At 38.1% G+C, this 26,546-nt stretch overlaps 1 protein-coding gene across 1 annotated transcript in view; it reads left to right on the top strand.

Moving 5' to 3' along the window:
- The window catches only part of Hira (histone cell cycle regulator-like protein), a 60,450-nt gene that overhangs the window by 27,485 nt on the left and 6,419 nt on the right, over positions 1-26,546 (top strand). Inside the window, exons 10-16 of the mRNA XM_083128473.1 lie at positions 4,897-5,162; positions 8,474-8,740; positions 11,628-11,874; positions 16,352-16,730; positions 17,987-18,092; positions 20,311-20,433; positions 22,581-22,741. Coding sequence (XP_082984599.1) covers positions 4,897-5,162; positions 8,474-8,740; positions 11,628-11,874; positions 16,352-16,730; positions 17,987-18,092; positions 20,311-20,433; positions 22,581-22,741 — 1,549 coding nt within the window. The remainder of the gene's footprint in view (positions 1-4,896; positions 5,163-8,473; positions 8,741-11,627; positions 11,875-16,351; positions 16,731-17,986; positions 18,093-20,310; positions 20,434-22,580; positions 22,742-26,546) is intronic.

The following is a 26,546-nucleotide window of genomic DNA, read 5'->3' as shown; positions in this document are numbered from 1 at the left end:
GCCCAAGTGTGCATAAATAAGCTAGGTCTGAGCCAATACCGATGCTGATGCTTTAGTATCAACCGATACTTTTGATTAGACTTGGAATCTCTCAGGCTCTTCAAAAATGTCACATGACCAGTAGTGCCAACTTTCGAGAAACATTGGGTGGGCTGAACTCTGAGATTTGTTTCATAATTTTTATGTAATAACCCATAACCATAAAGCATAAGTGGAAAAAAAATACTACACAGCATGTGATCCAAACAATCTAGCAGCACAGAGTGCATGTAAAGTGACAAATAAGGGGAAGGCAAATTCCCGCCAAAAAAGTGTGTTGCCATGTTGCCATGTGGGCCACCATAAGGCCTTCTGTGTGTGCCGAATAGTGGAAAATGGGAATCCATTTGGATCAAGGCTCATGGTGCCAATCCAAATCCATTTTTTTCATTCTCACATGTAAATAACTACCAACCATTCATACCATCAAGATTTTCAGCCATTCACACACGTTACTGCCATCTTAAGCTACTTATACCGCCTTAAGACACATGTTATGCGAGTGCAAAAAGTTTTCGAGTGTCTTAGCAAAGATGTGTCCCAGAAGAATAGTGTAGAAGCTAATGTAATGCAAGCAATAATTTTGCTTAAGAGGATCTAATGTATTATTTTGCTTCTCTTGTAAAGTTTACTCTGTATTGTGCCGCATGAATTTAGCTTGAAATAACACATTTGAAATGTTCTAGACCATCAACTTTTGGGGGTGGGGGCTATGACCGGAGACAGCAAAACACATGGCTCATTACTATATACTATGTATATAAATATGAGTGTAAAAAGGTAAAGTGCTCCCCTGTGCTTAGCACACGCAATGAAGGTGTATAGGGGGTGGGGGGTAATGCCCCACCATTTCTTGATCCGGTTGTAAGTGGGGGTGATGTGATCAGCATCGCCCCTGACTGCCTTTACCCCCCAGGGTATCCCCCACGTATACATGTCATTCGATGCTGGGTGGGCACCAGGGCCGCATCCAACGTTAGAAAAGTTCTCGGATTTGAACTGGCCGGGGATCGAACCCGGGACCTATAGCATGGTAGTCATATGCGTTTCCGACTGAGCCACGGAGCCATTTAATTATGAGTATTGTTAACATTTTTACTAAAAAGAGTTTCAAAATAACGAGGTGATATGACAATTATACCAGTATGTTGTTTAGTGAATTCTGAACGGGAAACACGACTTTCAGGCAATATTGATATGTACGATATTTAATTATCCTCGAAAACTCTTCCTCTAGTAGAAAGAATAAGGGGAAAATAATTCTAAAGTCTTTGAGTTTATTTAACACTGGCTTGCAGTAAAGTACGCAAGAAAAGCTTATGAAAAGTCTGTATTGCGAAAGCGGGAACGACCATGATCAAATGCATTATTGCTAAAGCACGGCATCCTATGTGTTTTTTTTTATTATTGCAAAATTAAATTTAAGAAGTAAAATATTGTATCAACAAAAAAGTAAAACAATTTTCCTGCGATTTGTGTTAGCATTTATGTAAATAATTAAGTAAAACTGTTAAATATTGTAAATATTTGTTATATTTAACTACGGTTATTTTCACCTGTCACATGTCCTTTCTTTACAAGTCTGTTGTGGACATTAACCCTCCGTAACCCGTGCGACGGCACTGAGTGCTGCCTTTTCTAAAATTTTGAATTATTCTCCTTATCAGTGCAAGAATGATCTGGAAAGCACTAGGAAACTTATCTACACTATTCCCACGAAAACATAGAGGCGTTCAAACCTTTTTTCTAGAGTTTTTCAGCTGTTTACATGCCTTCAAAAGTGACCTGTCCCCCTTAAGCGGCACTCAGTACTGTGCGAGGGAACGTTTCCTATTTTAAATCATAGCACTCCAGCCATGAATTTGGCGGATATAAGAAAAAAGAAACGACGGTACGTTGTTCGGAATGCAAATTAATTGTATGCAGAAACCATTGCAGTACCCATACGAAATGTCGGAGTTGTCAAAATGTATTGAAAAGTGACAATATTAGTTCCGTTTTATTTGAGTTTGTATATATCTTTTCACGTATATCTTGTAAAAAGAAACATATTGAGATTTGAAAATTGTAATATTTTGTAAGGATCTTCGAGTTGTATTTTACTCATTTGATTGCTTTTTCAGCGAGTCAGCAAGATTTTGACTTAGAATTTTGGAACATGTTGTTCCATTCTAAACCCATATAAGTTGTATGATTTCAGTTCGTTTTGAAAAATATGTTGAACGTTTTGGAAAACTACGTTGAAAATTTTGTGAATGATGAGTTCATTTTTTAGTTCCTTTATTATATGACAAAATTTTCATTACGCGTATTTTGGGAATGATATTTTTGTGCATTTTCTTCAAGAGTCTAAGCATGTACTTCTGTGTCATTTCCTCTAATTTTTTTAGTTTATATAGTTTTAGTTTAGCTAATAAAAACGTCCGCTACTATGAGGGTGCGGATGACGGAGGGTTAAAACACACCCATGTCCTCGCCAGGACTCAAACCCGAGACCTCCGGATCAAAGCGAGTTGAGTCAACCACCCAACACGTTCGGCTACCGAGGCCGGCATAAAACTGTTAGGCTGGTCTCTTAATGTAAATACTGTACATAGCCTACATTTCAATAGAAATGTTAATTGTTATCTAAAAAACAAATGAGCAGATACAAAAGACATAAAGAGACTTGAAACATTTTCTAAACGTTTTTCATGTTACATTTCATTTGCATGAGGAGTATGATAGCTGCTTAAAACTGCTATATGAAGACGTAATTTTTATTTTTTAAAAAAGGAGGGAGTGAGTCATTCATTCATTTATTTCAGTGATCAGCACTCCCCCAATAATTTTGACAAGTTGGCACCACAATAATAAATGTGTTTTGTTTCTATAAACTGAGTTTTAATGCACTTTCTATTGTTCTTTAAGGTTATTTTAGTTAATCTGGACTTTGTTAAACCGGTCAATTCCCCCCCCCCCATTAGTCCGGATTAACGAGAATTTACTGTAGTCTGATAACTACATAAATATACTATTAGAAGGTAAATGTTTATTTTAAATAATAAATTTAGTTAATTTAGTGTTTTATTCATCATTTTAACACCAAAATGAAATGCCATTTTATATATCTCTCTTGGTCCTGAAATGTGCCTAGCTTTTGTACCGATACCTTCACCGTAAATTTGTGGCCCTACTAGTAATTAAAAATAACACAATTCTATTGCTTCGACTCAGGGTGGCTACTCACCAGGAATTCCTTGAATTCTGGGTATTATGCAAGAATTATTGGCTCCAGGAATTATGCGTGAATTTTTCTCAGTAGACGTGAAAAGTTGCAAATTTTATTGATCCAAGCCCCGTTGAAATTATAGATATTTATAAGTGCTCTGAGACAAGTTTTTCTCAGTTTACCTTTTATTTTTATCGAGGAAGGGAAAGAAAGCTGCTTGGAAAATAAAATATAATTCTCTCAATTTGTTTACTTTGTCAGTGTCCTTTGCAGAACAATCTATCTGACAGACTGAAGATTATTACAAGATACCTTGAATTTGATTAGGCAAATGAGAGTTTCAAGTTCTTGTTCAATTTTTGTTAGATTAGTATATCATTTGACAAAAAGCAAGGAGGCCCAAAGGGGATAAATAAAGATCAAAAATGGAGAAAGGAAACACTCACCAGACAGTGAAAAAATGCAAATTTTCACAACTTTATCGTTGCATCATCAGAGTAAGAAGAAAGACTGAACCGGAAGTTGGAGACCTGCAAAGTTGCCAGGTCTAGATCGAAGTAGACATAGTGCGTAAAAAACACTGTTCTGTCACCAGGCTCGTCGAAAATTGTGAGTGGGACGGCATGGTCGGGTGGGGCTGGTTGGGTGGCCTTGTTCAGGCCAGGAGGTGTGGTTGAACTCATGGCAGATATATAGGCCCTCTCCCACCGTTTGCGAACTGGAGTGTTGGCTGGTTGAGGTGTTCGCTACCCGAAAGCAGTTGTTGAAAGGGATATTGTGGTGGTTGGTATTAATGGCGACAGTGAAGTCCAGGTTGTGGGTGGAGGAGCGGTGATTATTGATGCAAAGGTTGAGGGCAGTTGATGTTTCCCCCAGGTAAAAATCACCACAGATGTTGCAGGTGAGGATGTAGATCAGGTTTGAGGTGTGGCAGTTCCCTTTGGGGTGGAGGGTATATTTGCCAATGGCCGTGTGCACCTGGAGGGTGTGAGAGGTAATGAGAATGGGGCAGGTTTTGCACCTAGGGTGGTTGTATTTATGGGCAGGGGGATGTTGGTTGTGTGGTGAAGGAGTGTTGTGGACCAGGATGTTTCGGTGGTTGGGGGGAAGGGGGCATTTGAAAACCACTCGGGGCTTGTGGGGAAAGATGTTTTTGGTTTCATGATCACTGTGGAGAATGGGGAGAAGAGAGTGTAGTGTGTGCCTGATTTTGTTGAGGTGGGGATGATATTGGGTGGGTTGGTGGCAGCAGGTTTCTTGGTGATAGTGGTGTGTGAGACAGCTCGTGATATTTGTTTTGTGACCAGGGTGGAGGGATATCCACAGTTGACCAGGGCTTGGTGTAGGTGGAGGTTTATGTAGATGTATTTCGAGTCTGCTTAGGTGAAATGGCAAATATAAACTCTGCACCTTATATTAAATATTTTAAGTATATATACCGTTTAATTGAATTAGAACTTGTGGATACACTGGGACCACACAGACCCTTTATATTAACATATTTGTGTCTGTGTGGGTGCTGAGAGGCGGTAATATGCATGGTTGAATTTTTGGAAAGTTCATCTTGAAAAACTGGAATTCTACTTGATTTTTATCATCGTCCTAGAGTGGTCCATCCTGGTACTGTAACACATTTCTTCTTACAGGGTAGCCTGCTTGAAAGAATCTATGGGAAATCATTATTCTCAGGAGATAGCCAGAATATGGCGTCTGCTACAATTATTGAGAACCCAGAATTGCTCAAATTGAAGGAACAAAACGAAAAGTCTGTTAGCCATGCAGAAACCACAACAGAGAAGCCTGTGATTTCCACCCCGATGAAGGGACCTCTCAACAAGCAGATAGAAACAAGAACTTCGGATGGGAAAAGAAGAATAACGCCAATGTACATTCCACCTGCTCCTGATGTGGGGTGAGTTTTAAATACGTATTTCATAGGGATGTGACTGAAGCTGAAAATTTACCAATGCCGATGTACTCACCTATAATTTTTTGAACCGATGCCGATATTTAACCGATTCCGATACATAAGATTATTAAACAGAAATGGGATTTTATTTTCAGCATGACAAAAATAAATTTGCTATGTACATTTCTATTGCATATCATATGTATATACATATATATTCTCAAGAGATGCGAATGTACATTTACATCTACAAAATGTTATGTGAACCTTTAAGAAGAACATGGATTCTCAAGAGATTAAACATTAATACACAAGCAGTTCTTTGAAATGCAAAATGAATTCCTGTTCTGCCAGATCCAACTTCAGAAACACGAGATTTGGAAGCACTTCAGGAAGCAACCTACTTCTTCTCTTATCTCAAATCTGTTCAGCAACACTGAACACTCAATCACTGAATACTGATGCAGCAGGTATGCCCAAGTATTTTCTCAGGGCTTGCTTCAGGTTTGAATATTCATTTTTGGATTCCCAATACAACAGCAGATCCTGGTTCAGCAATGTACTGTTTTATTTCCGATTTATAGTTAGGTTGATCCTCTGAATGAGTTTGCAATAATTGTATTACAAAAACTCTACAATAATGATGAATTTTCAATAAATCTTACAAAACTAGGATATAAAACTTACTAGAAGGTAAAATCTCTAGTATAATCTGTACCGGTTTAAATATCGGATTTTTGTCGATTCCGATACCGAAATTGCCGATGTGTCAATTTCGGCCGATTTTCATACATCTGTAATCGGCTTGGCACATCCCTAGTATTTCATAATTTTATTCATATTTTGGGAAACGAGAAATATGGTAGTAAAGAAATCCAGGGAAACTTAAGTATGAACTTGTAGGCAAAGCTGTTTTTTTTGTTGCATTAATTTCGGTGCCAATGTCACCATCCTTGTTGGAACATACTGTTGTTTGTTCATTAATTGCCATTAGGTGCGCTGTTGTATGCTTTCTTGTGCCCGGATTGTCAGCTGTTTCATGGTGTTAACTGCTGTGGGGGATCCACGAATCGTGTGCTTGTCTGAAATTGATGTTTAATTCATGTGGGAATTGGATGATGGCATGTCTCTCTTTGATTTTAGTGTCAAAGGGTGTGCGCTGTGTGCTTGACATGCAGAGGTGGCAGTTGACATTAGTGCAAAAATTAAATATTTATACTGCTATCTTACTGCATCCCATTGTGCTGTGTGGAGCTGTGAAATTCACTTGGCACGTGACAAGAGGCAAACTGGTATATGAAGCCACTTCCCCCTGGGAGACTGCCAGTACATCTCCATGATAACTCTAACGTAAGCACTGCTTCCGTTTCCCTCCCTGCTAGGTCCTTGTCAATGCTAAAAGTGGACAGCATTCAACACAGCCAATGTACGGTGGCACTGCGAAGTGGTAGAAATCAAAAGCTCTCGCACTATGACGGTAGACACCGTGCATAAACATGCAATTACCGAGACAAACAGTGGCCGGCCATGTAACATGCCCAGTTCGCTCATCAGTAAGTGCATGATAGTTTAAGTTTTCGAATCAATTCAAAGAGTTACTTATTTTCTGGCAGTAAGTTATAAAATCTGCTGTTCAGAATGGTAAATCGTACAAGTAAAAATGAATAATTCAATGAAAGACCGCCCCATGGAGTTCATCTTCAAATAGTTAAAGGTGTTTTTTAATTATTATTTTTTTTAATGAATGCCCTTGTAATCAAGGGGTCCCAAGTTCGATACCCGGTGGAGGCAAATAGTGGTTTGGACCCACTTTAAACTGTAGGTTCAGTCCCGATTAGCCTGTCTGCATAAAGTGGACTTAAAACAACAATCGATCAATGTATTTTTTGTATTTTATGGCAATTGTATTTGATATGCTTAGCGAGTCTAAACTAAATAAAAACAACAGAAGCACATCAAGCAACAGTGTAGCAAGTTCCATCAAGGATGGTGCCAGTGGTCACCAAAGTTAATAGTGCAACAGAAGATCAGCTTCACGGAAAAGTGATGTACTTAACTTGTTACGTTCCCCGGAATATTCTCAAAGGATCAACTTACGTTTATTCCTCCCCGGCGATCATGAGACTTATCAGCCTACTTTGAAGCCCTCAGGTAGTGGGAAATCAGATAAGGATATGTTAACGTAAACTTGGCTAACTCGCACACCAAAAATATATTTAGATGTCAGTTAATGTAAATATATAACACTTGAGCTCACAATTAAACTTCTTATTACAAACAAAAGTGTATTTAGATCATAATACTTCTTCACTACACAATTTAACACATTCACATTTCCAAAATCACTTCCATTATCTCTCTCACCTCACAACCCACAATCAAATGTTTTAAGGTTAGTCCGTAATTATAACAGACTACTCATTTGAACAAAACAAATTTCGTCATCACAGACAATTAACATATTAAACATATTAAACACTTAAAATGATACAATAAGTGGGTGTGTATCAAACTAAATTTGTTTGTATTTATTTAATAATATTATGCTCATATTAATGTAATGCAGTTTTACTTCAGCACTTAAATCTCTGCTGGGATGTCGTGTATCCCAGTATGTGACATAATTTTAAAAGGAACTTTGGAAACATGCTGCAGCTCAGGTAATGTTCCAGAGATTAAGCCTTTTGTATGACCCTGTAGTTTTATCTATGATTAACAAAATGGCCAGGTGATATGTTAATTTCAATGTTGACAATAAAGAAAAGTGCAGGAAATAAACTTAAAATGAACAATAACATGAAAATTTCTCCCAATAAGTGCAATTATATGCATGTTATCTAAATGTTGTACTCTCTTAAAACTGCTTTAATATGCATTATGACACTTCAAATTTAATTAGTTAATATCTTGAGAGTGTTTGAATGTTTCCCAGTAAAAAAAAAACATAGATGTATGAAAAATCTCCCTCACTCATCACAAACTGTAGCATTACTTCTACTTGTAGTTTAGAGTTGTTGCAAGCACTTGAACATGTTTTTTGATGTAGTGTGTCAGGAGAAAACGCTCCCTTAATGTAACATTTATTTTTAGTTTGATTAATAGCTGTAATGTCTCACTGAAAAGTTATTGAAAATCATGGTAGCTAACAAGCTAACCACTTTAAGTTTGCAATAACTTCTAAATCTTATCTGTACCATCAAGCTCTTTTAATAGTGGGTACAAGACAGTTGACGGAATTTATCCACTTTATTTGCTTAAAATTTTATGGAGTAATGTTTGTGTCTGCATTTTTTTAATAAATGTAAATCTTTCAGAGATGCCCCACAGCCGTTCAATACAACCACGTCGCAACCAACGTTCAGCAGTTCATCAGAACCCAAGAGTAAAATTGTGATTGAGAAGAGGGACGACATAGTTCATCCAAATGTTAGCACACCCACTCAAAGCAAGAAACACCCATTTGATGCAAATAGTGTTATCAGTGCAACTGTAAGCTCATGTGGTGCAGAGGACCTGAGTGCTGCACCAAAACAGTCCATGCTGGCTACAACCTCCGCAGATGTACCTGCAGTTATTGAAGGGTAAGTACCCCATCTCAAGGTGTCATTAGTGGCATAATGTCATACTAAATCAAAGGTTCTAGGTACCGTGCGTCCATTTCGATCTGCAGCCGAGAGGTCGGGAGAAGCGTGGCGGGCGGCGCTGACGGAGATGCCGACATTTGCGGCCTGAAATGCCTGCTTATTTTTATGGACATATGCAGACATTTATATAAATATTGCAAAACGAGCACTAACCTGTGTTATAAGAGTATGGTTTTAATTTTAGTAGCTTAGTGACTGTATGTGCCGATGATTTTGACACGCCCACCTCTTGTGAAACACGGCGTAGAGGTTTGTTTGGAGAACGTTCTAACGCTGCACCAATATCATAGAGTTTTGCTTCGGTTAGAATCCGTCGTTTTTGCTTAGGTGTTTTAAAATTTAACGATACAGTTTCTCGTAATTTAAGGACAAGATGTCTAACCGTATCTCTGTGTGGAGTTGAAACGCATGGGAATTTCTGTACAAATTACCTACACACGTCTCGACACGAGTTTGTTTTCACGTACGTGTCATACATAAAAAATCTTTGTTCTAATGTGAATCTTGCGGCTGGCATTCCAATCGTCTCACTGACACGTCACACATACACACTACAATAACACAAACAAGTAACTGCAAGTAACCAAGAATAACACTCTTGCGCACAGTACGAAATTAACACGCTCTTGGTTTACATTGCTCGCCACTATATTTACAACTCTGTCTTCATCTAGTCGCGAAGGAACAAAAAACTCGAGCTCGGATATTTCGGATTGCAAGGAAGCTCACGAAAACCATTCACTTTTATCGGTTTCGTCTGCAGTGTAATCCTGATACAGTGTTGCACATTCGAAACCTCCAAACGATTCCCATGGCCACAAAACTCTTTCAAGGATATAAACTTAAACAGGACGTTACTGGTCAAAACTATGATTAAAATGCTTTATTATCTGTGGCTCTTAACATCGTTTCTATAGCGTATTTATTTGTGTATATAAGAGCAGAACTTGGATGAATTACAGAAGAACTTTTGCGTGTTATAACACAGGTTAGTGCTCGTTTTGCAATATTTATATAAATGTCTGCATATGTCTATAAAAATAAGCGGGCATTACAGGCCGCAAATGTCGGCATCTCCGTCAGCGCCCCCCGCCACGCTTCTCCCGATCTCTCGGCTGCAGATCGAAATGGACGCACGGTATAAATCCTGTGATATAAAGGTGGACTGATAATTTTTGTTTACTATCAATATAAATGTTACGGATAATTCGTAAACTACCTTTCCAATATAAAAGAAATATACAGTATGGTTCATTTATCTCCTTATCAATGCATAGGTTTTACTTGCACATTTGTACAGAGTGTACAAAAAATAATATAGCAGTTTTTAACAGAAGTGTATTAACAATCATGTCAAATATATACTCTCCGATAACAGACTCATTGTGCGGGTCCATTGAAGCTAAGGTAATTGCAGATTTCTTGCTGTACAAGAATGCGTGCTTGTATATCATACTCAGATGTAAAGTGCCACACTTAAATATTACCTTATTGGTGAGTGAAGCAACCACTTGCAATGGTTTCAACAGTATTGAAGGGTAAGTACGGAGAAACAAGTACTCACTTTATCAGCAAAACTGTTTTTTCTTCTTTGTTCTATTAATTTCAGTGGACACTGTCACCATCCTCATTGGGACTTGTTGTACAATCTGCTTGATACACAGATGCAAAAAGAATGTCCAACCCACTACTGGTCTTGCCAAACACATCAAATACAATAGCCATAAAATACAAAAGATACAAGTCAAGCACACCTCCCACACACTCATAGACACAAAAATCAAGGAAACACATGACATAATGCACTTCCCACATGAGCTAAACATCGATAGCTGACAGGCACACCACACTTGGATTCCCCTACTACAACAGTTAGCGCCGGGAAATAGCAAACGACACGGACACATACGTACAGTTAACAACAGTGCACCTAGTGGCAGCCAGAGAACTACGAACAATAGAAGCTCACCAAGCAACAGTACAAGTTCGAACGAGGATGGTGGCGGTGGCCACTGAAATTAATAGAACAAAGAAGAAAAAGACTGTTTCGCGGATAAAGTGAATACTAGTTTCTCTGTATTTATCTACTACCACGTCTATCTTCTCCCAATTATGAATGAAAGGGTAGATACCATCTTAGATCAATAGTAGTCATTAGTTTTCATTGGAAGACAGTAAGTGACACACCCATTAAGTTTATGAGTAATGGCTTCCTTTTCTAATGTCAATAACGTTTTCAGTTCCAATGCATTTAAGAATTGGGTATGTTTATTATATAATCAGTTTCTTTTTAATTATGTTAAGAAGGTAAAGCCTTCCCTGCACATTGGAGGGTCGTAGGGGACTGCCGGATTCAAGTACTGAGCTAGGCATTTCTTGAGTCAGATTTCGTGACTTGAGGAAGAAAAGTGACACAGAATGCAAATATACACTAAAAACTAATTAAATGGTATAGTATAAAAAAATATATTATTCATTTTATATTAAAACTGTATCATTATCATTAAATATTTGATGTCTGCTCATTCTTGTCATATTTTATGCAGAACTTCATTTACTTGAGGTGATCTCCATGGTGGAGTAGTTAGCACAGCATACTTTGGGCATGTGTGTTCTTTGTGAGTGTCTTATCAATTTTATATCATCACTCATCCTCATTGGTGCCATTAGCCAGAAGTGACAGGAAAGCGACACTAAATAAAAAAAAATCAAATCAAATCCAATTATTTTTAAGTTTGCATGTGTAAAATCGTTCAGAAGTTTGCGTTGTGAATGGTAGCTACATTTAATGTTCATATCTTTCTTTTTCCTATTTGTTTTCCAGAAAGCTACAGGTCGAAAAGATTCAAGAAAAAGCTTCATATCCTGTGAAGCGGAAACTTGATAAGGATCAGCCGAAGATGCCTGGGAAGAGAGGCCGGCCCCCTCTTTCGGAGAAAATGCAGATGCAGTCACCCATCATGAGGAAGGATCCTGAATTGATGACGAAGGAAGTCAGCATCCCGGCAGCACCTCGAGAGCCAGGCATCAGACTTCCTGCTCTGAGGCTTCGGAACAAAACTATAATACAGGTAGGATGATTGTACTTGCACAGAGAAATTAACAGGCAACTTTTTTGTTTTATCGTTAACACATTCACGTAATTCATTCATTGTTTTCTGCCCAGGGCAATCTTTCCTTGCAACCTCTATGCTAGTTTTTCTTGTATGTACGCATTGCTTGCATTGTAGAATTATTTTCCTGTAGTTTACGGTTATTACAAGCATAAGAAAACAGTTTTTTGTTGTGGCGTTTCAGGAGAACACACGCTCCCTTCATCAGACATTTAATTTTATTTTGACTAAAGATAGTTATCATCATTGTTTTCACATCATCATTGTTTTCACATCATCATTGTTTTCACATCATCATTGTTTTCACATCATCATTGTTTTCACAGTCTCTTGATGTTTTCTGTTACATTAAATTTTAATGTAATGATGACTTTGAATTACCTGATGATATTTAGGATTCATAATTTTAAATGAAAAATAATGTGATCAAAATTTTTTATCTGAAATAAAAATAAAACAGACTGCTTCTTTTCACAGTTAAGTTGCTATATTACAACAATGTAACATTGACAACATCCATTTTATACCTGATTCTTTTTGTCTAAAAAAATATTAACCATTGTTATAACTGTATCTTTAGTCAAAATGAAAATAAATGTCTGATGAAGGGAGCATGTGTTCTCATGAAACATCACAACAAAAAACTGTTTTCTTATACTTGTACAAGGGGGTATCGTAAAGTTTTGACAATCACCCTGTTCTAAATGAGCTAGAATTGGTGTTTTATATTGAGGTACTTAGGACTTCTGTACATAGTAACCATCCATAGCCACACATTTCTACCATTGTTTCTTGACCTTCCGAAGGCCCTCGTAGAACTCCTTGGATTGCGACGAAAACCATTGCTCAACCTCCATAATGACGTCATCTGTGGTGTCAAATCGCCGACCCCGCAACGGTTTTTCATTTCAGGGAATAAGAAAAAGTCACTTGGTGCGAGATCGGGAGAATAGGGTGGATGCAGCAAGATTTCCTATCCACATTGCCTTTCCTTCTCGATCGCAACTTGCGAAGAGTGAGCGGGTGCATTATCGGCCAGGAGACGAATGCCTTTCGTGAGCATGCCGCGCCGTTTTTCTTTCAGAGCACCTCGCAACTTGTCCAGAAGTGTGCAGTAGTAGTCGCCAGTGATGGTCTGACCCTTCGCAAGGTAGTCTGTGAATACGACCCCGCGACAATTCCAGAAGACTGAGAGCATGACCTTCCCTGCCGACTTCTGTGCCTTTTGCCTTCTTGGGTGGGGGGAATGGGAGTGCTTTCCCTCCTTGCTCATGGTTTTGGTTTCTGGATCGTACTGGTAGACCCAACATTCGTCCATGGTTACCAGACGACCAAAGAAATCATCTTCATCCTGCTCCAAAAGGGTCAACATCCACCTAAAAAGTTCGCAACGTGTGCGTTTTTGAAAAGGAGTCAGCTAGCGTCGAACCCAGCGTGCAGACACCTTTGTCATGTGCAATTCTTCGTGAATTATCTTTGACACACTACCATAACTAAGCTCCGTTTCGTTCACTATTGTTTGGATGGTTGCACGTCGAAATTCCAGGATAACACACTCCACTTTCTTCACATTGACAGCGTCGTCTGTGCATGACGGTCTCCCACTTCTTGGCTCGTCTGTGAGTGACATGTGGCCAGTTTGGAAATTTCTTTTCCACCTCGCAGTAGTCTCATATGATGGTCAATCATCACCATAGACAGCTTTAATTTCATCATGGATCTGCCGGGCATTATTCCCCTTCTAATGCAGGAACTTTATCACACTTCGGGCTTCAATTTTATCCATCTCACACTTTCCTCTTAACTCATGCGATTTCTGAAGAAACAAAAAAACACAATCACTTGGTTTTTGCACCATTAGCTACATAGGGTTTAATAAGTTTACTGACAAAAATTCACGCTTATAGCTAAAAAACTTCATAGTGATTGTCAAAACTTTACAATATCCCCTCGTAATAACCGTAAACTACAGGAAAATAACCTCTATGCTGTTCGATCTTCAGCCCTTGGCTTTGTAGCAACATAGGACCCATTTATTTTGATGTCAAGCATTTTGTATCTTCTTCTTCCCTGTTCCTTCAATAGCATCCCTTAGGATACAGTTTCTTCTCATCCAGTGACCCAACAAATTTATTTTTCTCTTCATAAGTATCTCAGCATTGATCTATTTTCCCCAAATCTTTCTAGCACAGTCACTTTTTCTGTCCATTTCACCAGTTCCATTTGTCTCCATAACCACATTTCTAGAGCTTCCAGTCGCTTTTTCTCACTTGTTCTCAGTGTCCATGTTTCCGAACCATATAGAGCTACACTCAATAAGCTATTGGTCCTCCCCGATGGCGCAGTGGTAGCTTTGTTGCCTTGTAATCAAGGGGTCCCGGGTTCGATACCTGGTGGAGGCACATAGTGGTTCGGATTCCACTTTAAGCTGTAGGTCCAGCCCTGATTAGCCTTACTGTGCACAAAGTGGACTTAAAACACCAATTCAATCAATCAATCAATAGCTATTCAATGAGACTTCATAAAATGCCAAGGACCCAGGTTCAATCCCTGATTGAGTTTTCACTTAACTCTTCAGTAAGTTAACAGTACAAATACTGTGGAACCATGATTGTGCTTTCCAGGGGACTGTGGCTTAAGAACTTACAATGCAAGAACATTTTATAGTAGTTTCCTGTATAGAGACCAGAGAAGTACGGGGTGATTCCCTCGCTAGAGGTCCCAAACATTTATTTATAAAACTGCATTTACTTAAAGTTTGTCTTGAAAATTTGTATGTACATACCTTCAACAATGTAAAACAGGATCTGCTCATATTTGATGCTGAAAATGGTCCCCTTCCACATGGAAGCACTCTTGTACACGTCTCTCCAAATTTTGGAATACTTTTCTTAAAATGCCATCGGTAATGGTGTTGGGTGCAATTCTTGAACTCATGACACATGGTAAGCGTGAAGTTTTGATTTTTTTTGCACCTTTTTGACACGTGGAATATGGGAGATTAGTTTCTTGGGAAAGTCTTCACAATGATTTTGATGGTGATGCCAGTAATCGCTCCTTTACATCCTGTTTTGTCTCCAGACATTTTCGGCCTCCTGAATGCTGTGAGACAAGACTTCCCGTTGTCTCTAATTTTCTTACCAATTCCTGGATACAACACTTTGAAGGTACACGTCTCACACGAAATTCAGTCTGAAATGCCATGCTTTAAATGAACCAGTTTGCCAGTATTGACAATCAAGGAACACACCCTCTTCGATTGTGTACATTCGAGCCAAGACTACCCAGATGCATTGTCGCAGAACAAAACAAATGAAGGTCACTGGAAGAGTCCAAACCTATTGCGAGGGGTTAGATCCTGTTTTACATTGTTGAAGGCACGTGCATACAAAATTTCAAGACAAACTTTAAGTAAATGGCAGTTTTATAGACAGTTTGGGGCATCTAGCAAGGGAATCACCCGATACAATCAGGGATTTTTATTTTATTTTTCATGCAATGTTACGTCCTGGTTTCCCAGAACTTTCTCAAGTCGAGATAATCACACACAAATTTACATAACTATTCACTCTACACTTCTAAGGAATGTCCTTGTTCCCTCTTGCTTTACTTCCCAGGTGTCCAGGACGAAACGTCACATGAAAAATAAAATAAAAATCACTTAAAATAACCTTATATTATTTTTCATCTATAAAAAGTGGTTATGTGAAGCTTTAAGAAGAGCCTAGCTAATGGTATCCTTACAATCCTTATGTGTCCATCACTACGATATATGTACAGTAAGGCTGGAAATAAATTATACCAAAAGTTGGTAACACTGTACATCATTGATATTGTGTGGGAAGCAAGGAAGTGCAGCAATAGTGTGATATGTTTTAACAGAAAACAGTTATAGTGAAAGGCATACTCAATGGTCATGAGTATTCGAGAGAAGGCATTTGTTGTCAAGCATTATTTCTGAACTTTCGAAAGTGGCCTTTGAGGTGGGTCACTAGCTACAACACTGTGCTCTTTGCTGGAGGCTATTTTTGTAACTCGTGCTTGAATGTTCACTACACAGGCAATCTGCCCAATGCATTAATAAAATTGAGGTAATGGTTGCAAACTTGCAGTGACATTATGAAAAATGTTTGGTGTTGGATGGATGGCGCTTGGAACGTAGATGCTGAGTGTTCTATTTATGTTCTAATGTTGTGTTGATACAGGTAACATTTTTCATTTTACGTAGATTATATGTACCATATACATGCTCCGCATTTCGGTATACTTTTTTCCGATCATACTGTATATAGCAGGAAAATTTATAATAGGCATTCTACTGTATGATGTTTGCAGTACATTTGAAAATCACTTTTAGTGCTATTTTTGTATGTAGGGAAGAAACTGAACATGTGCTTTTGGATGAGTTGTGCCTAAACAAAGGTTCAAATTTCAGGTGCCGGAAACTCAGAGAACAGTAGAAGTAGAAAATGCCACCGTACCAAGTCCTTATGGGCTTCTAAATCAGATCCGGTGCTCCGGCCGAGGGGGACCTGCGTGGGATGTGGTGTTTGGTTCGCCAGTGTGTGCAGCAGTCGCTAATAAACTTCTGTATGCTGTGGTGTGTGAAGACTGCACGTTGCATACTTTTGATGTGAACGGGAAGAGACCTTTACCGCCTCTTGTGCTGAGTTCATTAGTGACTAAATTGAGTGTGAATGGATGGCATGTTATGGCAGTTACGACACGTGGTAATATATATGTGTGGAACATAAAAGAGAAGAAGGCACTTGTGAAGAACGAATCCATGTTGCCCATAATGGTTGTAGATACAGGTTTGTATAATATCATGTTTACTGTCCTAGAAAATTGTATTAGTAGAGGCATGCATTTTTTTTATACGGAAACACACTGTAAGATACATTTTTCGTGATTTTAAAGGGTCTGAGTTGCATTTTCCTACCATATTTTGGCACAAAATGATGCAAAATGAACTTCAAAATGCGAAATAAACACAAATTTTAGAGTTTATTTACAGACGTGACACTATGTGCGGTCTGAATTATCCTGCGAGTTATGCAAATTATGGAAAACTGATTGATTTTGCTGTAAACATTTGAGAAGCAAAAATGGACTCCTTTACACAGGAATAAACTTAATATTCTGATAACTACATAAATGTCCTGTTAGAAGGGAAATGTTTATTTTGTGTAATGAGCAGTGTTCGAAAAATCTTCTTCAGAGCTAGGTGCCAGCTCTGAAAATCAGGTGCCAGGAAACCACCTACTATCAACTGTGCATACTATAAGAAGCTGAGCCGGCCCCTGTGGCGGAGTGGTTAGCACATCGCGCTACGATGCCAGGGGTCCCGTGTTTGAATCCCAGCCTGGGCGTGGATGTTTGTGAGTGTTCATCATATCATCACTCATCCCCATCTTCGCAAATTAGCCAAAAGTGGCAAAGAAAGCAAAGTAAAATAAAGCAAATCAATCAAAAATCAGTCTACAAAAAGCTGAACATCACTGTATTCAAAACATTGCTGAATCATGTGAGAAAGCGGGAAATGGGTGCTTGGTGGACAAAGAGTAAGAAATTGTTACTGATTCTATGGAATGTTCACAATGTTGATAAAAAAAAGAAATCATTTGCTAGCTTACGCTGTACTGCAATTTGAACTTAGAATTTTCAAAATTTCGTACATGCAAACTTAAAAAACTGCAATATTACAGCAAAAGATCACAGTCACCAGGCTGAAATTTTTAGTCACCATGGCGACCTGGTAATAAGTGTACTATTTAAATCAAATTTGCAACTTTATTCACCATTTTATACACGGCTTTTGATCCTGAATTGTGACTATTTTTTGTACTGAAATCTTGATCCTTTATTCACCATAAATATGTGGCTCTATGTATTAGTTTCATAAGACGATTTTTATGTAGCTTTATACATACTCAAAACATTTTGTGCATTTTAAATTGGGTTTAGATTATAATGGATGCCTTCACACAAATAATGTAATTACCAAATAAGAGGTATGTGTTCATCATATAGTAGTAAATAATTAACATTTTGCCTTGTTTCCTTTCAGAATCTGTTGTTACTATTCTAAGTTGTTCAGTGAGTGACGAGGGATCCCCAATGGTCTCTTTATCTACTGGAAGAGCATACCTATTTTCTACAGATCTTAGTACTTGGTGAGCTTTTGATGGGTCATTCACTTCAAATTGGTAATATTTAGAGGCATGCATATTTAGTTTTTGATAAAAACACGAAATGTGAAATAACACATAGTAATGTTAATTTTTCATGTTTCTGAAAGGTGTGAGGTGCATTTTCGTACCCTGTTTTGTCACGAAATTATGCGAAATGAACTGAAAAATGTGAAATAGACTCTTAAACATGAAATTTATAGTTTATTTACCGACATGACACGTTCGGAGGTTTCAGTTATCCTGGGAGTTATGCAATTCACGGAAAATTGAGTAATTCTGCTATAAATATTTGAGACGAAAAAATTGACCCCTTTATACAGGAATAAACTTAATACTCTGGTAACTACATGAACGTGTTATTAGAAGGGGTATGTTTATTTTGTGTAATAAGTGGAGGTTTTAAATCAAATTCAGGATTATGTTAACAATTTTAAAACCAAAATGTCATTTTATATACCGCTTTTGATCCGATTTTTCACCCCTATAACACCGAAATTTTATTTTATTTACCGCTTTTGAACCCGAAATTTGGCTTTTTTATTTACCAAAACTATGTGCCTCTAGTAACACTTTAATGCAAGGGTAACAATGCAACAAGATGATTTGTGATATCTCGTGTAAGAATGGGCAAGCCTAGATTTGTAACGGTGTATACTATCTGTCAATAATATATCAAAGCTTGGTTCAGTTGCTGAATAGCTGATCACATAATTTTGTGTGGAAATTTAATTAAAAAATTGGGAATGGGAAAAATGAATCAGTAAATGTAAATGCATATCAGTACATTGTTGGTGATTCAGACCTACATTTCTGCCATTGTTGGACCATAGAATTTTGGAATTATGTAAATGAAAGTTGTTCCCTGTGCATTGCAGTGTTCTATTTAAGGCTCATAAATGTGGAGGTGGAGCTCCATATATTGTTAATAATCTTTACTGGAACATGCGTATTTTGTTTCGGACAAAAACACAAAATCTGAGATTACATGCTGTAATATTAATTTTAAATGCTTTTATTGGTGTATAGTAAATTTCCTACCATATATTGTTATGAAGCAATGTGAAATCGAGTGCAAAATGTGAAGTAAACACCTTAATATGAAATTAAGTGTTTATATACCAATACAATAATTTCCATAGTCTGTTTTTTCTGTGAATAATTCAACATTCTGGAGCATTGATTAATTCTGTTGCATAACTCGGGCACAAAAATGGCCTTTACATGGGAATAACCTTAATAATTATCCAATAACCAAATAAATGTGTTCTTAGAATGGAAAATTTTATTTTTTATAAGGACAGTTTTGAAATCAAATTTGGAATTTTACGTACTCACCTTTTGACACTGAAATGCCATTTTATATACCACTTTTGATCCGTAAATGTGATCAGAAGTCACTCAAATGCCAACAACTCACTCAATACACCCTGGAAACTGCATTGTTGCTATGGAAGCTCTGGTTCCTAGATCCACGGCTAGTATACAATTCCTTTTGTGATTCAGTGTGTTGTCCTGCTTTTTGTGCATATGCAGCTGTAACTGTTTAAGACAATTTTAAACCTCAGATATGTACTTTAGTTGTCCGAATTGGTTTTGAACCAACTATGGAGGTTATTCATACTATTGGAATGAGAGATGCAGTAATAGATAATATAGGTACTCACGTTTTCCTCAAAGCTGTGGCAATGGCTACCGAAATTAATAGAAAATTACTTAAAAAAGCTTTGCGGAAAACGTGTGTACCTATATTAAGGAGGTTATTTCTGCCTAGTAAGTTTTAATTTGTTGTTTCTGTGTTATGTGATGGGTGGAAATAGCCTAAGTGCTGATGCCCACAATTTTAATTTCAGATAATCAATATTCTTGATCTTGGACAAAGCCAAAGCCAAGAAGACCACTACACCACACCTACCATTACTCCTTCTCCCAGTTCTTTTCCTCCAAGGGTGGCCCTTAGATACTCATTGATGAGAAACTGTGTGAACTCTTTACTTGAGATCACTCATTCTAGGAATTGACCTGTGTTAGATGTAAGTTGGCAACTATAAATTATTGCTTTCAGGTTAAAGATGTATCATGACATTTGGTATCGGCAGATGCATTTATTCTGTATAGAGTGCTAATTAATCTTAAGCATACGTTTTCAGCAATTGCCTCTTTCTTTTTTGAATCAGAGGTGTTCACTGTCCCTTTTTTTCAGGTTACTCATGGGAAATAGCAATGACCCTGTTCAAAAGTCATCCAGACATCAACCGTTCATGAAATCATTTGACCCAGGGAATGCGTCTACGCCTTTGAAGACTCTCCAGTCGCATATGAGGAGGTGAGATTTTCATATGACTCCATATGCTACGAGTACGTGCTGATTTGAAGACAAAATCACTCTGCCTACATGCGAATTATTTTATGATGTATAAAGTTTGTTCACTATCTTGAGGATGGATTCTACAAATTGCAGTCCACTAAATATTCTCTGATATTTTGAAGGATCTAGTTGTCCAGATCATTGCAAGAGCAGTATTATCTGTACCACAATAGATCATTGGGCCAACCGTAAGCTATGTGGCCAATTGCATTGAGTGGTCAACCTGCAGTCGCCACCAAGTAATCCGTGCTTGAATCCTGGCTTGGGCATAGGTGTTCTTGTGTGTCAATTGTCTTCATCACTCATCCTTACCATAATTGATGAAGCTTATTCCTAAAGTGTCTTATCTCAATTTAAAAAAGAATTAAAGAATTGCAAGCTTAAGTTTTAATAACTTTTAACAATGTATTATCATCTATTAGTACTGTCTCAATTTTGTGTAAATGTATGCCTTACTAATTAATCAATCAGTTCGTAATAAAGTCTACAGTATCACTTGTAGACCATTGCATAATCCACACCAGTAACTGATGAGTAGGGTTGATTAAAAGTAGTCTATATTTTTGGGGGGTGGGGAGGAAACCTTGAAGACAACACTAAACATAATTATAGTCTATATCTCTTCAGTATAAACCAGAACAAAAATAATTTTTATTTTGCAGTTTTTTCTTTTATTGTTTTTTTTCTTCAGAATTTTTAGTTTTTATTGCATTTTATTAAATTTTTTATGGCTTGTCAACCATACCATGATCGTCATTTACGAAGAATTCAAGCTTCGATTTTAATTACGACTGAACCAATACCATTGCTGATACTCTCGCCAATATTTGAAAATTGTAAGATTTCAAAGTAATTAGTGTAGAATATTTATAAATTTGATTACGAGATTTCCATTGAAAGTATACCATAGCACTCTATCTGTTTTGCTTTAAAATAATCATAATTACACCTGAGATAATTATTTAATGACATATCCATTTCTCCCCACAATGTTGTTATGCATTTTGCGTAATTTCCAGGTTATTTAGAATGGGAAAGTGTTAGGTGGAAATTTGTGGACGACTCCAGAAAAGTATTGGCCTGTACAGGTGATTAAATTCCAGCTGATGCTTTCTGATACCAATAAAATTGATTTTGGCAATACAGTGGAACCCTATTTTATGTTCCTCTTGTTTTACATTTTCCCACATTATACATTCAATATTCACGCTCCCAATAGAGCAAAATGCTATAAAATGTTCCTGCATTTTAATTTTTTTTCAGCTTGGTTCCTTGAAGAACGTAAAATCGAAGTTCCACTGTACTGTACTGATACATCAATACTGGGCCAGTCCTAATTTTAACATAGTGCATTTTTGAAAAGATTATTGGGCTATGTTTTAAACATTTTTAGACCACCCACTTCAGAGCCCGGTTGATAAGGCACAAACCAGAGACTTTTTGAATCTTTTTTTTTAACCAACCACATTTTAAGGAAAACATATGTTTGACAAAGATTGTTGTGTGTAAGAATGAAATGTTGGATTCTACCTGATTAATCTTATTATTAGAGCCTGGATTTTAGGCAAAATGCCTATTCGTTTCCAACGCTGGTAGACAAAAATTGAACACAAAAGTACACCGATCCGAAGGTTCTTAACATTCTGAACAATACTTTGTTGCCTTTTTTTTGCATATTTCACCTTACGCTCCCCTTTTTCAAACATTTTTGCCTTTTTTTGCCTCTTTTGTCATTCCGACAAGGCATTATGTTGCCTTTTTTTGCCTATTTCACTTTACGCTGCCTTTTTCAAACTTTGTTGCCTCTTTTGTCATTCCGGCAAGGCATCTTTTAAAATTATATTTCTCTTCTTCTATTTGATTTCGTTTTTCAATAACCCTTGTTATTCAAATTATTATTTGTAAATACATTTTTAAAGATTTAAGAAGAATTTAAGTCCTTCTCTTCAATTTTTAATGTCCCTTCTTCAATTTTCACTGCCTCTTTCTGAAACTTGACTGCCTTTTTTTTCAATTTTTCGTTGCCTTTTTGCCTGCCATTTTTAATACTTTTCAGTGCCTGAACATCCGGGCTCTACTTATTATTATATATTTACGTATTGCAGTCCTGCGATGAGTGCAGCACATTTGATACAAGGGTCTCCAGCTGGAATGTTGTCAACTATGAGTTATCTAGAACTGCAGCTGGCTGCCTGTGAAACTCTGAAGTCATCCCAGGAATATCATTACTGGCTTCTGGCATTTGTGCGATTTTTAGTTCAAGAAGGTATGGGTGTTTGAATTTTCATTTTACTTCATGTGATGGTTCATAATCCCTGTATTGTTAGTAAGAATGTCATTAGAAGTTGGTATAAGTATTTACAACACAGATGAGTAATTTTTCTTTTAAAAGCATGATGTTTGTATAATATCATTAGACACACATTTTTGTGGTAAATAAAAAAATTAATACTGACCTGATACTCTTCCAACCAATTCTCATACTTGAAAATTGTAACAACAGAAATTAGTGCAGAATATTTATAATTCAGTATGTAAGTTTTTCATTTGAGCTATTCCGTAGCAATATACCAGGCTTTTGAATTAAAATATATATAATTTCACATGAGATAATTAATCATTTAATTGTAAAATCCATTTCTCCCTACAATACGTTCTGCATATTTGCACACAGTAGTAAGTAGTGGCTGGTATCTGTGAATATACAGAAGGTCGTTTCACGTCCATGGTAACAAAGTTAGAACCCACCTCACCTTAAGAAAATCCGTGATGTCAGAAGCGGTGGTGCTCCACGTGATACCCCTGTCTTTCAGCAATGGCCCTGCAGCGGAGTTTCCATTGGAGGAGACTCCGTTGAAGAACACATTGGTCCAAACGATCATATTCCTCCTGACAAGCTTTCCAAAGATCCTCAATTGTGAGGGGCCGTCTGGTTCCCAAGGCTCGTTTCAACAACGGAAACCCACAAAAATCCATGGAAGAGGCATAGGGGGATTTCACAGGGATGTCTGTAAAGGGGATTGCATGAATGCCGGTTTCACGTACCACCTGATCCATGTATGCCTGTGTAGACTTTGCCGTATGACTGGAAGCCTTGTCCTGGTGGATGACAACGCGAGATGTGTCGCTGCCATAGAGAGAACGAATATCATGTCTGTAAAGTGGCTCCAAAATATTCGTCTGGTAATAGGCTGCATTTATTTTAGCCTTTTTTCCACTCTGCGCAGTGGAAGTTTGCCGTTATGGCAGTAACCACCAACAACCATGAACCCGCGTGGAAAACTTTCAGCATATTCACGTACCCACTCAGATCGACCTCTTGCATCAAGTGGACAATAGTAGATGGCGCTTTTTTACCACATCCCGACAGATACACCCATGATTCATCCAGGGACACCACATACTTCCATCTGGCCCTTGCCAGATGGCGTTCGTAGAGCTTCAGACTGTTGGTCTTCCTCTCCTGGACATGTGAGGCACACAACTTATGAACTTGAGCCTTGTGCTTCCGCACAAGTTGTAAATCTTGGTAGTTGATGCGATTCACAGTTGCAGGGAAACGTTGCACTGCCTGTGCAATCACTCTTTGCGTTGCAGGGTTTTCACATCGCACCAAGGATCTCACTTTCCGCACAACATCGGAGGAACGCTTGGGCTTCCGATATGTCCGAGGCCCACTTTGACTGGTTCCAGCAACAGGTACAGTGCAAGCTCTATGGCGATGCAACACTACATTGATGCCCTTCTTTGACACATGGAATGCTTTCATGTGGCACTGTTGAATTATCTGGCTATAACTATAACCAACGTCGGAAAGGGCACAGATGTACCCCTCCCAAAAGACTGGAATTTTTGGTACCATATAAACACTCACACACCAACCATCGTCTTTGAAAGTCAACACACAGTACTTTCGTTCTACTGGCTCTGGCTGCTCTGTGCTGTGCCTACTTGCTGCTCCCTGGTGATCGAAATCGTTACCATCAACGTGAAACAACCTTCTGTATTCCACCTCATGCTACTAGTACAGGGAGGTTATTGCAGCATGCCACCGCAAGAGCTTCGGCCGCTTGCCGGCCCAGTCATGCAACAGGTGCCGGCAAATTGCGTAACAGATAGCCCGTTACACAAACCGCTTGTTTTGTAATGTTTCCACTTTTCACAATTATAGTTACAATTACAACTTAAATAAGCACGTACCTTGCCGCAAGGATGCTGGAAAAGGTGTCCTCTAAAATACAAATATTTCTGGCACTTTATTTCTGCCCATATCGCTTCTGACAGCAATGACTCATCCAACATTTCTGGCACTTTATTTTTGACATGTAATCTTTCTTAGACACCGCGAGAGCGTCGACCGCTTACCGGCCATGTCATGCATCAGGTGCCGCCAAATTGCGTAACAGATAGTCCGTAACAGAAACCGCTTGTTTTGTAATGTTTCCACTTTTCACAATTACAGTTACAATTACAACCTTATTTCAGACATCTAATCTTTCTTAGACATCTCTACTTTATCCTCGGTTGACAGAAAGGGAAGACAGCATCGCGGCGCATAAAGCAAACCGAAAGTGTAAAATTATATTTAAAACTAATAATAATGATGATCACTAACCTTCTGTGTTATAAATGATGTTGAAAATGACCTCCTTCAACACCAATACATTTCCGGCATCTGCGTATGAAATTCCTCTGAACATCCATAAGCTCCTCAGGTGTGATTCTGGCAATTTCTCTTCTTATATTTTCTTTTAAATCCTCTATTGTACGCGGGTTATTCTGATACACTTTGTTTTTTAATGTTCCCCATAAATAATAATCACAAGAAGTAAGATCGGGGCTACGAGAGGGCCACAACTCAGTACTGATAATTTTGTCCTCAAAAATCTCGGCAATAAAATTAAGTGATTCATAAGCAGTGTGAGCAGTAGCAGAGTCCTGCTGAAAAAATGACTGCTGGCATTCAATGTCCGTTAATTGTTCAAAAAAAGGTTGTAGTATGTCTCTTCGATACCTTTCACCATTGATAGTACCTTCATAAAAAATAGGCCCTATTATTCTGTGCGCATTCAAACCACACCACACACCAATTTTTGCAGGATGGAGCGGAACTTCATGCACAAGGTCAGGTTTTTCTGCGCTCCAATAGCGATTGTTTTGTGAAATAACTCGGCCATTCAATTCGAACCAAGCTTCGTCTGAAAATATGATTAATTCTGGATTTACTCTGCCAGCAACAATATTATCCAGCATCCAGTTACAGAATCGAACTCTAGTCGCGTGATCGCGCGGTTGCAATTCATGAACCACTGTAATTTTGTAGGGTTTTAATCTAAGTAATTTAGTGGCATTTCGTGCTGAGGATTTTGAAATGCCCGTTTCCTGAGCAAGCCGACGGAGGGATTTTTTTGGAGTATGTTCAAGTCGTTCACCAATTTCGTCTAGCTTTTCTTCCGTAAGAACACGTCGTCTGGAAACACGTTTCTTAGGTTCAAGAGATCCTGTCTCTCGTAATCTTTTAACGAGGTTGTAAACAGTATGTCTGTCCGGAACAGGATTGCCAGGAAATTTTCTTGCGAATCGCCTGACTACTTTTCTGCAAGAGTTCGTTTTCACGTAAGTATCGTACATAAAAACTCTTTGTTCAAGACTATATTTGTTTGGCGGCATAACTAATGAATGAATAACAAATAACACGATAAAGCACTAGCACTTTAGCACACCAACTCAATAACACAGTATAAACAACACGAGTACTGATAAACGCAAACCGAAGTGAACACGTCTAAACAACTGGTAGCCGACAGCTGTCGCATTCGCGTAGTATCGAGAGGCTTCTCGCGGCTTACCACTACTCCGATAAGCCGCTGACGCTCTTGCGACATCTGAGGAATTTCGCTTCTAGCGTCGGCTCTATAGACACTGGATGGACCAAATTTTGAGGGAAGCACAACAAAAGACTACTCTATGAGGATATGTAATGCTCCTGCCGCAACTTTGAAAAAAAAAAATATGGAAATTACGACGTTCAGAAATTTTGCGTAATTACGGGGAAAATAGAACTTTGGGAT

This window comes from Lepisma saccharinum, chromosome 9 (assembly GCF_977018435.1).
Source record: "Lepisma saccharinum chromosome 9, izLepSacc3.1, whole genome shotgun sequence".
Lineage (NCBI taxonomy): Eukaryota > Metazoa > Arthropoda > Insecta > Zygentoma > Lepismatidae > Lepisma > Lepisma saccharinum.
The sequence above is the reverse complement of the archived record's forward strand: the minus strand, read 5'-3'. Positions and strand labels throughout refer to the sequence as shown.